The 15839-nt window shown below is 35.6% G+C and overlaps 1 protein-coding gene across 1 annotated transcript in view; it reads right to left on the bottom strand.

Moving 5' to 3' along the window:
• MORC1 (MORC family CW-type zinc finger 1) overlaps positions 1-15839 on the bottom strand; it is a 168629-nt gene that overhangs the window by 128446 nt on the left and 24344 nt on the right. Inside the window, 1 exon segment of the mRNA XM_045566120.1 lies at positions 14020-14125. Coding sequence (XP_045422076.1) covers positions 14020-14125 — 106 coding nt within the window.

Here is a 15839-nt window from a genome sequence, read left to right as displayed (position 1 = left end):
TATCAATGAAAGGGAATAGATCTACAAGCAAATCCATGTATGATGGGAATTTAGTTTACATTAGTGATTCATTTCAAATAAGTAGAAAAAGCAGAACTATTTCATAAATGTAGATTTATTAGAAAAATATTAAATTAATCCTTTACCCTCCATGTACACAGACTTTATACCATATTAAAAAGACAATCTCTACCTTCTCGATCTCAATTCTGTAAAAAAAAAAAAAAACAAAGACAATCTAAATAGATTAAGAGGCTATAGAGAAATAAACTACGACTATTAAAATAAATTACGAGAAAATATATTTAAATCATGGTTAAGGAAGGCAGTTCTGAGTATAAAAATGCAAAAATAAGAAACAAAGGAAAATATTGACAGATAAGACTTCACAAAGCAAAACCAAATTCTATAAGGCAATTAACAATGTTAAAGGTCAGGTTGACAAATGTCCAGTTTGAAAATGGCAATGTAGAAGCAAGCTGGCTTCACTCCCTCCCACAAAAACAAATATACAGGACCAAGATTCACATCAGCAATACCCCAAAACTCAAATATGAACATGAGACACTTCCCCGGGGCCACAGAAAAGTGAAAAAACTGGAAGTAGACAGTAGGAGAATCAGACTTCCATATCCATGGTGCCCCTTCCCTCAATCTGCCTGGCTCCATGCACCAGAAAGCATCACGAATGCCTAAGGGACAAATACCCCTGAGGACAGACAGAGAAAGGGAGGAGGCAGGACTACCATCCTCAGCCCTGACTGGTGACAGTTCCACAGAGAAGATTAAGCCAGAACACTTGGCAGTAGCTGGCCTACCTCTGACAAAGCACCTATCATACCCACGATTATTCCACAGAGCTTGGGGCAAACTCCCTTCCCTCTAAAAAGCCACTTTTGTGTTCCTTAAGAACTAAAGCTACCAACTCCCCTGAGGGAGGGTGGGTCTAGCAATCTTCTCCCTGAGCTGCCTGCCTCTCCTGGGAGGAGCCTATCCTCCCTGGAGGCAAGTCCCTGGGACAACCACACTTCCACTGCTAGAGCATTTCTGCCACATCCCCGAGCCAGTCTGGTAGCCCTGCACACAGTGGGTTGAGCTGCCCCCATCATCTCTGCTGCAGTTGGGTCAGGGTGGGAACTGGGAATCTGGGTACTTTTGTGCCCCTGAAGGACAGAGACCACTGTCACTGCCAAGAGAGGGAGGTTTGAGCAGCATGTGTGTTCCCACAGCCACCTGCCTCTGCTAATCTTGTCAACAGGGGCTATATCTCCTGTCACAACCTCACAGTGCATCCGCCCTTCTGCCTAAGCATTCTTCCAGAACAGGAGATCACCTCACCTCTCACAATGACAGGCAGTGTCTGAACTCAGGGAGGCCTGAGGGCAAGTTTGCCCACCCAGTCGTGGTGTGGTCCGCCTCTGCTCCCCCCAGCCCCCCCCCACCCCCGGACTCAAGCATGCCATCCAGGGCACTGGGATCTGGAGACTACCTAATCTAGTCCACGGTCACTGGCACCTGAACACTCTCCCAGGGGTCTGAGATCCAACTGACCCAAATTGCCGGCACCACGGTAGGTACCTACCTGCATGAGCCAAAAGGTAGTGCACCTCTCCCTCACTATACTGAGTAGCAGAGTTCTCAGCAGAGAACAGGTGAACCACAAAGGTATCTGTTTTGAGCTCAGGGCAGAGGTTCCATAGGAGAAGGCACCAGCATAAGAACTCTAGCAATATGAAAAAACAGGCTCTCTCAACACCCTCAAAGGATCACACTAACTCTCCAGCAATGGACTCCAACCAAAAGGAAACTTTTGAGATGTCAGATATGGAACTCAAGTAAGCTCAATGGGATTGCTGAGAAAGTTGAAAACCAACACAAAGAAACCAAAAACAATAATTCAGGATATGAATGAAAAATTCACTAAAGAAATAGGTAATTTAAAAACAAAACATTAACAGAACTTCTGGAAATAAAAGAGTCATTTAGGGAATTTCAAAATACAGTGGAAAGTCTTAGCAACAGACTAAACCAAGCAAAAGAGAAATATTTCAGAGTTTCAAGACAAGGCTTTCAAATTAACCCAATCAGTCAAAAAAAAAAAAAGATAAGGATAAATGAACAAAATCTCTTGAGAAATATGGGATTATGTCAAATGCCTAAGAATCATAGGTATCCCTGATGCAAAAGAAAAATCAAAAAGCATAGAAAATCTATTTCAGGGAATAATGGAAGAAGACTTTGCTGATCTTGCTAGAGATTTAGACATCCAGATACAAGAAGGTCAATGACTTCCTGGAAGAAGCAACGCAAATAGGACGTCACCAAGGCACACAGTCATCAGACTGGCCAAAGTCAAAGTGAAGAAGAAAATCCTACCAGCTGCAAGATGAAAGCATCAAGTAACTTACAAAGGAAAGCCCATCAGACTAACAGCAGACTTCTCAACAGAAATCTCATAAACCAAAAGAGATTGGGGTCTCATCTTCAGTCTTCTTAAACAGAATAACTGTCAACCAAGAATTCTGTATCCTGCAAAACTAAGTTTCGTAAATGAAGGGGAAATAAAATCTTTCCCAGACAAGCAAACACTAAGGGAATCTGTCACCAATAGACCTGCCCTGTAAAAAATGCTCCAAAGTGCTCTGAACACCAAAAACAATGTTCAATACACACCAGCGTAAAATCACTTGAAAGTGAAAACTCACTGCTCAGCCCTGGAAACTCTGCTCTATAATTTCACCAAAGGAGACACCAAATCAAAGGAACTTTTCAGCATCACCACACTGTAGGAGGTGTATTCCATAGGTTCCATGAGAATGAACCCCTAGCTAGCCTTCCCACTGTTGGGATAATCTCTTTAGAATCTCCCCCATTCAGGACAAGCAGTGCTCTGATCTTTAACTAGAACCAAGGCAAACTTGGGTTACATTGTCATCTAGTGCTGAAAAAGAGACAGCAACCAAGCAGAAAATGTTTTTAAAAGAGAAAATCAAAAGGTAAATTACTAAAGAATTTCTGAGGTAACATATCCAATAAAACACAAAACAAACCAAAGAAGACTGAAAGAAATAACCAATCTTTCAATGCAAAGACACAGATGTACTATACATCCACAAGAAACAACAGCAAATAAGGAACTATGACCTCCCCAAATGGATAAATGAAGGAACCAGTTAATGTTCCTAACACAGTGATATGTGAGCTCTCTGACCAAGAATTCAAAATGGCAGTTTTAAGGAAACTCAATGAATCTAAGATAACACAGAAAAGCAAACCAGGAATTTACCAGAAAAATTTAACAAAGAAATTGAAATAATTTTTAAAAATCAAACCTTGCAACTGAGAAATACACTTACTGAACTGAAAAAATTCATTACAGGCTCTCAACAGCAAAATGGATCAAGGAGAGGAAAGAATCAATGAACTTGAAGACAGGTTATTTGAAAATACAGTCAGAGGAGACAAAAAAAGAATGAAAACAATGAAGATCATCTACAAGAAACAGAAAATGCTGATAAAGCTGCAGTGACCAGAGACTTAGACCACAGCATTCAATTCCATTTGAGTATCTGGAAAGCCTTCTCAAGAAGGACAGATTCAAAAAAGCCCATACCGTGAAGATTAAAATAAATACCTAATTCTTCAATGTCCAGACATCAATGAACATCCACAAACATCAAGAACATCCAGGAAGACATGACCTCACCAAACAAACTACATAAGGTACCAGTGACCAATCCTGGAATGACGGAGATAAGTGACCTTTCAGACAAAGAATTCAAAATAGCTGTCCTGAAGAAGTTCAATGAACTTCAAGACAACACAGAGAAGGAATTCAGAAGCCTATCAGAGAAATTTAATAAAGACATTGAAATAAAAAGAAAATCAAGCACAAATTCTAGAGCTTAAGAATTTAATTGATAAACTGAGAAATGCCTCATAGTCTCTGAAGAGCAGAAGAGAGAATTAGCTTGAAGACAGGCTATTTGAAAATACACAGTCAGAAGAGAAGAGAGAAAAAAGAATAAATAAGAATGCAGCATGCCTGCAAGATCTAGAAAACAGCCTCAAAAGAGCAAATCTAGGAGTTATTGGACTTAAAGAGGAAGTAAAGAGAGATATTAGGGTAGAAAGTTTATTCAAAGAAATAAAAAAAGTGAACTTTCCAAACCTAGAGAAAGAGATCAATATTCAGGTATAAGAAGATCATAGAACACCATGCAGATTTAACCCAAACAAGGCTACTTCAAGGCATAATCAAGCTCCCAAAGGTCACAGATAAAGAAAAGGTCCTAAGGAAAGGAAGAAAAAAAAAAAACACATGCTTGAGGGAGCTGACTCGGGGAGGTGGGGGGGGAGGGGATGGAGGTATGGCTGCCGGGTGGGTGCCAGGGTCACTGTCTGGAGAGTGGACGCGCTTGGGGCTCTGGCTCGGGGGGATGGGCGGGACACGGACAGTGTATATAGCCTGGGCTTTTGTACCCCCATGAAGAGCTGAAAAAAAAAAAAAAAAAAAAAACCACTTAGTCGTCTCCCTAAAAAAAAAAAAAAGAAAAAAACATATAAAGAATCTCTGATATGTCTGGCAGCAGACTTCTCAGTGGAAACCATACAGGCCAGGAGAGAGTGGCATGAAACATTTAAAGTGCTGAGGGAAAAAACCTTAACCCTAGAATATTATATCTTACAAAAATATCCTTCAAACATGAAGAAGAAATAAAGATTTTCCAGAAAACCTGAACAAACCAATAACAAGTTATGAGACTGCAGTCATAATAAAAAGTCTTCCATAAAAGAAAAGCCAGGATCTGATGGCTTCACTGCTGAATTCAACCAAACATGTAAAGAATTAATACCAGTTCTACTTCAACTCCACAAAAAATTTGAAGAGGAGGGAATAGCTCTAAACTCAGTCTATAAGACCAGAATTACCCTGATACCAAAACCTGACAAGGATACAACAAATAAAGAAAACTACAGGCCAATATTGCCAATAAACATAGATGCAAAAATCCTTAACAAAATACTAGCAAATCAAATTCAACAACACATTAAAAAGATTATTCACTGTGATCAAGTGGGATTCATCCCAAGGATACAAAGATGGTTCAACACATACAAATCAACAAATGTGAAACCATTAACAGAATCAAGGACAAAAACCATATGATAATTTCAATAGATACTGAAAAAACATTTGATAAAATTCAACATCCCTTTATGATAAAAACCCTCAACAAACTGGGTGTAGAAGGAACGTAACTCAAAATAATAAAGACCGTATATGATTAACCCACAGGTAACACTATATTGAGAACAAGAAAAAATTGAAAGCATTTCCTCTATGATCTGGAACAAGACAAGGATGCCAACTTTCACCACTTTTATTCAACATAATACTAGAAGTCCTGGGTAGAGCAATTAGGTGAATGAAAGAAATAAAGGGCATCCAAATTGGAAAAGAAGAAATCATATTATCCTTCTTTGCAGACAATATGACTTTATATTTTAAAAACCCCAAAGACTCCACCAAAAGAATGTTATGCCTGAGAAATGAATTCAGTAAAATTGTGGGATACAAAATCAATCTACAAAAATTAGTAGTATTTATATACACCAACAGCGAACAATCTGAAAAAGAAATCAAGATAGCAATCACATTTATAAGAGCTACAAAGAATATAAAATACCTGTGAATCATTTTAACTGAAGAAGTAAAAGATCTATCCAAGAAAAACTATACAACACTGATGAAACAAACTGAAGAGTACACCAAAAAAAGAAAGATATTCTATGCTCATGGATTAGAAGAATTAATGTTGTTAAATATTAAATACCATCCAAAGCAATGTACAGATTCTATGTAATCCATACCAAAATACCATTGACATTCTTCATAGAAATAGAAAAAAAAATCCTAAAATCTATACTGAACCACAAAAGAGCATAAATAACCAAAGCAATCATAAGCCAAAAGAGCAAAGCTGGAGGCACCACACTACCTGACTTTTAAAGATACTACATAGTTATGGTAACTAAATCAGCATGGTACTGACATAAAGAGAGATACATTGATCAATGGAACAAAATAGAGAACCCAGATATAAATCCATGCATTTATAGCCAACTCACTTTCAACAAAGGTGCCAAGAACATACAAAGGGGAAAGATAGTCTCTTCAATAAATGGTGCTGGGAAAACTGGATAACTATATGCAGATAAATAAAACTAGAATCCTCTCTCTTACCATATACCAAAAAAAATCAAAATAGATTAAAAACTTAAATGTAAGACCTGAAACTATAAAACTATTAGAAGAAAACATTGGGGAAACATTCCAGGACATTGGTCTGGGAAAAGGATTTTTTGTGTAAGTCCTCAAAAGTACAGACAACCAAAGCAAAAATAGATATATGGAATTACAACAAGCTAAGGAGCTTCAGCACCAAAACAACAAAGTGAAGACACAACTCACAGAAGAAGAGAAAATATCTGTAAAGTATCCATCTGACAAGGGATTAATATTCAGAATATAAGGAGCTCAAACTCAATAGCAATAATGATAATGAAAATGATAGTCTGATTTACAAATGGGCAAAAGATCTGAAAAAACATTTCTCCAAAGAAGACATGCAAATGCCCAACAGCTTTATGGAAAAATGCTCAACCTCACTAACCATTGGAGAAATGTAAATCAAAACCACAGTGAGATACTTCACTTAGTAGAATGGGTTCCAGCTCTTTCCAGGATAACACAAGAGGTGCTATACCACCATTGTTTTTTGTGGCTAAATAGAACTCTATGGTATACATATACCACGTTTTATTAATCCACTCATGTATGAAGTATCCCAAGAATGGAAAAACAAGCACCACATGTACTCACCATCAAATTGGTTTTAACCGATCAACACTTAAGTGCACATATAGTAATAACATTCACTGGGTGTCAGGCAGATGGGGGGAGGGGAGGATGGGATGGATACACACCTAATGGGTGCAGTGCGCACTGTCTGGGGGATGGACACACTTGAAGTTCTGACTCGGGTAGGACAAGGGCAATATACATAACCTAAATATTTGTACCCCCATAATATGCTGAAATAAAAAAGAAAAAAACACAATGAGATATCATCTCACCCCAATTAAAATGTCTTTTATCAAATAGAGAATATTGGATGCTGGTGACGATGTGGAGAAAGGGAAACCCTTGTACACTGTTGATGGGAATGTAAATTAGTACATCACTTTGAAAAACAGTCTGGAGGTTCCTCAAAAAACTAAAAATGTAACTACCATATGATCCAGCAATGCAGTTATTGAGTATATATTCAAAAGAAAAGAAAAACAATATATCAAAGACATATCTGCATTTCCATGTTTAGAGTAGCACTATTCACAATAGACAAAATATGGAATCAACCTAAGTGCCCACCAGTGAATGAATGGATAAAGAAAATGGAATGGAATATTATTCAGCCATAAAAAAGAATGAAATCTTTTCATTTGCAGCAATATGGATGGAACTGAAGGTCACCACATTAAGTGAAATAAGCCAAGCACAGAAGGACAAATACCACATATTCTCACCCATATGCTGAAGTTAAAAAAAGTGGATCTCATGAAAACAGGGTAGATTAGTGGTTACCAGAGGCCAGGAAAGGTAGCAGGGAGTAGGGGAAGGAGAGAGGTTGATTAATGGGATCAAATAGACAGACAGAAGAAATAATAATTAGTGTTCAGTATCAGAAGTGTGACTATAGTTAACAATAATCTATGGTACATTTCAAAATGTCTAGAGGAGAATAATTCAAATGTTCCTAGCATAAAGATAAATATGTAAGGTAATAGATAATTACCCTTATTTGGTCTTTATATATTATATGAATGTATCAAAATATCACATGTACCCCAAAAATATGTACATTATGTATCAATAAGAATTTTTTTAAAAATTTTTTAAAAGTCAGGTTACGGGAGAAAAAAAGAGGTGTGTGTGATTATACAGAGCAATAAGAGAAATCCTTGTAATGCTGCATTGGTGGATTTGTATCTAATTTGATGGACTGTATCCATGTCAATGTCCTGATTGTGATATTATACTATGGTTTTGTAAAATACCAACCTTGGGGAAACTGGGTAAAGGACACACACTGTCTCTATATTATTTCTTACAACTGCAAGCGAGTCTACAATTATCTCAATAAAAATTTCAATAAAAAAAGTCGTGTCAGGTTGGAGGATATATTTTCTTATTTAACATCCAATATATTAATAGCTAAACTAAATAAAAAGCTCCTAAAATTAGTAAAAAAAAAAAACTACTTTAGAAATAAAAGCAAAAGACAAAAGTAAATTATGGAAGCAATGTAATTGTCCAATAAATATCAAAATATATTCAACATTTTCAATTATCAGGAGAAAACCAAATAAAGTATAGAAAAATATTTAATCTACTTGGTAAATTTAAAAAGCTTTATTATATTAAATTTTAGTGAGAATGGGGACATTGAAAAAACTGAGAACATTGGTTAGGTACATAAATAGGTAAAGCTTTTTGAACAGTAATTTAGCACTAATATTTAAATTTTAAAATCCTACCACTTAGTCCAGCAATATTATTTCTGAGTGTCAATACTAAAGAAATACTTGTGTATGTGTCCAACAATGTAAGTACAAAGATTGGCATTGGTCAAAATAGTAAAAAAATGAAATCAACCTGAATGCCTATCAACAGAGGAATACTGATATACAGGTTGAGTATCCCTTAACAAAAATGCTTGGGACTGATGTTTTGGATTTCACATTTTTTCAGATTTTGGAATATTTGCATTACACCAGTTCAGCATCCCTAATCTAAAAATTTGAAATCTGAAATACTCCAATAGGCATTTCCTTTGATCATCATGTCAATGCTCAAAAGTTTCAAATTTTGGAGCATTTTACATTTCATATTTTTGAATTTGGGATGCACTCAATCTGTATAACACATCAGTGTATAATAATTGATTATACAAAAATTGTTATACAGCAATGTATAATAATTGATTTTTATACAACCATTTAAAAATGAGGTATACCATTTAAGAGAGCTATTTTAGAAAACAAAATATAACATCATTCAATAGAAGGAACCAGAATTCCTTGAAGAAACGGCTGATGGCAGGGTTAGGGCAGAAGTAAGAACATACCATGTTTCCAGAAGTACAAAAATGTTCAAAAAATGATGGTGACATGTCAAAACACAAGAGATAATTGAACAGCCTCCCATTAGCCAAAGCTAGGACTTTAGCCCCAAAATCAATATTGACAGAGCCCATCAGTCCATACCATATTATATGGTAGAGAGGAAGAGGGAGAAAATGAATGATAAAGAAAATATGGTAAAATACCAACATTTGGGGAATCTGGGTGAAAGTTATATGGGAATTCTCTGGTATTACCTTTAAAACTTTTTGAGAAGTTGTAAATGATTTCAAAATAAAAAATTAAGAGGAAAAAAAGGAAGAGTTAAATTTAATATAAACTGACAGACAACTGAAAAATCTGTAAGACAGATTTAAAGTCAAGCTGCAGAATAATTTCTATAGCAGGAGAAGAGAGACTGTGGGAGCTGGGGCAGAGAACAAGGAAGCACTTTTACGTTTCTTTACATATTTATGCAAGTTTGAATATTTTTCAATGAGTTAATATTTGTGTACCAATTGAAGCCCCTTCCTTCATTCCCACTCCACCCTCTGCCCCCCCAATTAATGCCCCTGGAACAGGAGCCAGACCACCAGGTAAACAACAAGAGAGAGTTGAAGAAAACTAATGCTTGGATCCAGAATTCAGTGGCTTATTTTACATGAAATTTCAAAATCCAAATTATGAAATTATAATTCTATACTGGTATCCATATAAAGAATTCTATGTCCTATGAATTTAAACAGAATTTAAAACATCTAAATTATAGAATTATAATTCCCTTTCTGGTACCTACATAAGAACTCTGTGTAAGGAATGCCAAAGTAGAACTATAGCCCTATAGATTTTACAGATAACAACCCATACTAACCACATGAGGTCATGATGGGCACTGACTCATTTAAAAACCCACCACCAGTCTGCTATCTTCATTTGCTCAGTCCCATTGCACCTAATCAATGAATGACCTTTGAGAACGACTCTAAATTTTAATCATCTGTGTGACTGTGATTGAAGTTTACTAACAGCCACCAGTAAGAAGGAGAGAAAGAATTAACTAAAGATTTTGTTTTGCACAAATTAACTGTTTCAAAGGGGAAAAAAATACTACTTTCTAGGGAAAAAAATCTACAAAGGTTTGAGATGCAGGACTTTGGTCCAGAGTTCCAAAGACTACTACAACATAAATTAATAAACATACGTAGTCCAGCCCTGAAGAAACATCTTGTTTTCTATGATTAGTCTACTTTGTCTTCAATATTCAGTATTCTCAGTGCTTTCCCATCTTTGTTCAAAAGTCTTGACTTTCTTTTGAGTTTTTGCAATTATTTTTTATGTCTTCTTCCCTTTCAGGGAACTGTGCCTAAATTTACTATGACATATAATTTAAGACAATTCTTACCTTGCAAAGACAACCCACTTTCTGTATATCACTCTGGAACCCATGTATAATTCCCTGAAGCTTTCCATATTCACAATTTCAAAATCTGATTTAATATACTGCATGCAAAATACAAATTTCTGTATCACCTGCATTCTGAAATTCTGATGACTATTATCTTTCCATAACTATTTTTAAAAATTTCAGTGAAAATAGGTCATCCTTAGACTGATACTGCAAAATTATATGACACCATGGACCATGTGCTTGAACATCACTTCTACTGAAATTTTCATGATGCTACTGTCATCTTGAAAGAAGACCGTGCCACTGGTCTGATCATTGCTGTTACAGCCTCAGCCCAAAGCAGAATGATACAGGGTTTTGATTCCTATGTTTAAAACTGATGTTGAATATTCACAAGAACTATATGAAAGTTCAGACTTTTTGACCCAGTAGCTCTCTTCCTAGGAACTTGTCTTAAGAAAATAATTCAAAAGGGTAAAATAAGAATTTCAACATTACCCATAAGTAATATGAAACACTGGGATCAATGTTACCATATAAAAATACAGGAATAGTTTTGTAAATCATAATGAATCAATTCAACAGACTATTATAAAGCCACTTACCAAGAAATCATTATGAAATATAACTTGCCAAGACTACCTAATAATTCAGAATAAAGTTTAGATGTAAATCGTAAATGAAAAAATAAAAATGAAAAATTGAATATAAAAACACTAAAATGCAAATAAAATTAATCAAGTATGACATGTAAATTCATGTCCTTAACACTTTTAAAAATATTGTTTCATTTTTGATTTTACAATAAATAATGGGGAAAAAAAGTATTGAAGAAAACCTCTTCTCGGAGGCCAATAAAAGCTTGAAAGTCTGAATTTCATATTCCTATACAGAAAATTAAATTATTTTTAGCATCAGCAGGACTATACCAGATAAGACCAAACCTTAAAACATACAGTTCCCAGATTACATATAATTCCCAGATTTGAGACTTGTTTGGGACAGATATAGAACCCTACCCAGTGGCCATAAGGGGATACAATAACCACAAGAAAAAAATGGTAAAGGATTTATTATATTACAAACTACTTTTTCTCAAAACCAAGAATATACAAACTGCACTTGATTACAGGTTCAAATACCAGAAGCCATAAATGGAAGACGAGTCAGAAAAAGGTCCATCTTGGACCAGAACTATTCCTTTAGCCTTAAGAATTGTTTTTTCTAGTCCCTTAGTGAAGAGGAATTGGTGTTACTATCAGAACTCATTGACCACCCCATTATAAGTAAACTTGTACAGCAAACTATGCACCATTTTTTAACAAATTAAAATATATATATATATATATATATATATATATATATATATATATATATTCTAAGTTTAAAGGGAACAGGCAGCATGTCAAAGTCAACAATTAAGTAGAACTAAGGACAAAATCCTTTTAGAGGAGAAAACCATAGTGGTCTTACTGCCCCTGAGGAGGTGGCACTGCTGTCTCTTCTTGGCACCACTGCCGTAGTCATGTCAGAAGTCATCAAATGCATAGCATCCTTGGTACAGAAATTACGTCTCCTCTTTACAATAATCCTTCCTCATAAAATTCTATCCCTGTCTTTAAAAGACTTTTCTTGCAATTAAACTATGAAAAATTTTGCTAAAAAAATATTTAAAAATCCAATGTCTCATCTGGAGAATGAAAAATCCAATGTGATCAATGTTCCAAAGTGAAATTATACATGTCTTAGGTCTGATTCATTTTCTTTATTTTGTAATTAACTGCCTGAATGATTTGAGAAGCTTCTGGCTTCACTACACAATCTGGAAGCAGCAAGAACATTTTTCCAAATTACTCCCCTCATAATGTATTGTTTTCTAATGCTAGTGTAAAAATGCCAGGGCACTCTGACAGATAACTGTTTGAAAATTTGTATTCAAAGCTTTTATATGGCATGAAATGTTGATTTTGGAACCAGCTGACAAGTAGAAGGGCAGGGGCAGCAGGAAAGGGGAAGACAGTAAAGGAGGTGCTGATGACAATTCTGGGCCTCCTTTCTGATACTGGCATCTTAATTCTGGAAAACGGGTTCCCAGAACTTGTAGAACAGCATTTAGGCTGAATATTTTTTTCCAAAAGGAAAAAAAAAAAAGCTTAATTTCTATATGCATTAGGGATTCCACATGCCACACACTGGAATATGAAAAAAGATATACATCAGAAAAAAGAAGAGAAGAGAATCCAAAAGCATGTTATCAAACATTAAATTTTCTGTGGACAGAACTTTTTAAATTACACCTCAAAGAAAAAAGAAAAAAAATTCTCTGTTATTAACTGATGTGTTTACTTGGGTCTTAATACCTTAGTCTAAAACCACACTGTCCACTATGGTAGCTACCGGCCATCTGTGGCTACCATGCACTAGTCCAAATTCATATGTGCTGTGTGTGTAACACACACATGGGACTCAAAGACTTCATGTGAAAAAAGAATGTAAACTATCTCGTTAATGTTTTTCATATTGAAATGATAGTATTTTGGATATGTTGGAGTAAATAAAACCATTATTAAAATTGATTCCATCTATTTCTTTTTACTTTGCTTAATGTGGCTACTAGAAAAGTTAAAATTACATCACTCATATTATGCTCTCCTTATATTTTTATTAGACAACACTGGTATATAATTTTATGTTGGATTAAATTACCTTTAAAATTCCTTTCAACTCTAGAGTTCTGAGACTAAGAAACTATAGTCCCAAGCTACTAAGTTTTAAGTAACAAAGTTCTTTCAGAGAAACCTAGTGTTTGTCACTATTTCATTCCTTCTCCACACTTTTTCACCCAGACCTCCCAGCAACTTCTCATTCTGTTCCCTAACAGCCAAGAAGAATGAACGTGTCAATTTATTTATAAACTCCAAATATGCAGTTCATAGAGTCATTCTGTACAAATAATAAAATTGCTATTTGGTCACATTCCTTTTTCCTTCACACTATCCTGATGTTTGGCCATTTTTAATGACCTACAATGAATAATAAATTCTGTGAGTTTTTTTCAGTTTTAGTATCTATAAAATAGGGGTAACACCATTAGAGAACTTTAGAAGTCTTATATTCAGTTGTCCCCAAACATGCTGGCACCTCTGAGACACGTGGGGAACATATGAACAATATTGATTCCTACGCTTGGTATCTGGAGATTCTGACTCAGTAGGTCTGGATGAGGCCCCAAATTCTGTACTTCTTAAGAAGCTGCCCAAGTCACTCTGAGACTAAGACAAAGTTTGGGAACCACTGGTCTAGCCTAACTTACTTTACGTGTAACTGAATTGTCCCAGTGGCCTCAGGCCTGGAACCATGCAGGCTCCTAACACGGGCTCACTGACATTATTGAGAGACATCTTACCAAATACACACATACTCACTCCTCAAAAGTCCCAGTAATCAGTATATCTTCTTTGTCAGTTTTAACATCCAACTCTGGTTCTCCACTAAGCAGAAGCTTCAAGTTATAAATAACCAGCAAAGTGCCTGGCAGAAAAACAGATGTTTGACCTGTCAGTATTATAAACACACTAAATGCTAGTCATCGTGTGACAGTCTCATCTATGGAACTGTGTCTGCTATAGACCAAATTTTCTTTTGTACTTCAGTAAATAATATGTTTGGGTAAGTCTTTGGACAAGCCAAGATGTATGTCTTACAGCGAATTACACTCTCTGCCAAAAAGTGTTGAGCTTCTACAATATGGGGCCTCTCGTTACTATTCAATTCATCAAAAGTCTTTCAATATGGATTCTCAAACTTTGGCATTCTTTTTATAATTTACATTATGAAATTTGTTATGTGGCTCAGCCAAGTTTGTATTATAGGTAAAGCTCTCATTGGTAGAACTGAAATCAACACATATAAGAACAAAGATGAGTTTTTTAAAATTTGTACAAATACAAAGCATTGTTTTTAGACTCTGTAGCAGGTGTTGGCAGAATTTTTCTGTAAAAGGCCAGACAGTAGACATTTTAAGCTTTGCAGGCCATACGGTCTCTGTTGCAACTACTCACAACTCAACTCTACTGTTGCAGCATGAAAGCAGCCATAACGAATACATAAATGAATGAGTGTGGCTGTGTTCCAATAAAACTTTATTTACAAAAGTAGGTCACATTGGACCTGTGACCATAACTTGCTGAGCCCTGCTCAGAGCATTGTTAACAAAAAAGTCCAAATCATTTATGAAATTGATTATGATATGAAGACAAACAGGGTTGTCAGAGAAATTAAAAAGACAACTAATTAATTATACTTTTTTTAGTAGTTCTTAAACACAAGGGAAAACAGCACAGCAGCTGAGAACATGGACTTTGAAGTCTAAAGGTCTGTGTCTAAATCCTGGATCAACCATTGACTAGTGCAGTGACCTCATGTAAGTTTCCTAACCTTTCTAAACCTAATTTTTCTAATACATACAACAGAGCTCATTGAGTTGCTCTAAGAATTAAATGACTTAATTTTTATAAAGCATTTGGAAATGTATTCAGGAAATAGGAAACCATTCATTAGTATTTGTATGAGTATTTCATAATTAGAAGTCAATTAAGAGGTTACATTAACTGTCCTTAAAATTATAGTACATATGTTAATAAAACAAGTATTTATTTAATTGCCACTATTTTTCCTCTAAGACAAAGAGAAAGAGATGACTTTAAACATCACTTTTAAATAAAATGCCACAGGTTAGAGAAGACATTTTGGAGGTAAAGTAGGCTAAGTCAGAAACAAATTTCTCAAAATTTTACCACAAACATTATATAAATCAAAGAGCTGCAAAAAGTATAACGCACACAGCTTTCTCTAAAGTAGAGTTTTTTTTGCTTCTATATATGTAAAATTGTGGATGTCTGGAGAAAGATGGGCACTAGAAAATGTCAGTAGACACAGTGCAGTCTCTGTATTGAATAGAAAACTGGTGGAGGTGGAAAGAATAGGGGGAAAAAATCTGTTAATCTGGAGAAGAATGTCTACAAAGCTTTTGAAAAATCTCTACCACAGAAACATGAATGCATTATAAGTGGCTAACTCTCTTACAAACCTGAGATCACCCCATCTCAGAGGCTGCAACAAGCGACTCCTAAGTTTGCTAACTGATGCGGGGACTGTGAAGCCCCTGTGATCATAGCCTCTATCATCCTTTTTCTCATCCAGTTTCACCAAGTTCATACAAGTACAAACCTTTCTCTCAGTGTCA

Source organism: Lemur catta, chromosome 1, assembly GCF_020740605.2.
Source record: "Lemur catta isolate mLemCat1 chromosome 1, mLemCat1.pri, whole genome shotgun sequence".
Taxonomy (NCBI): Eukaryota; Metazoa; Chordata; class Mammalia; order Primates; family Lemuridae; genus Lemur; species Lemur catta.
Note: the sequence above shows the minus strand (reverse complement) of the source record. Positions and strands in the feature narration are given on the sequence as shown.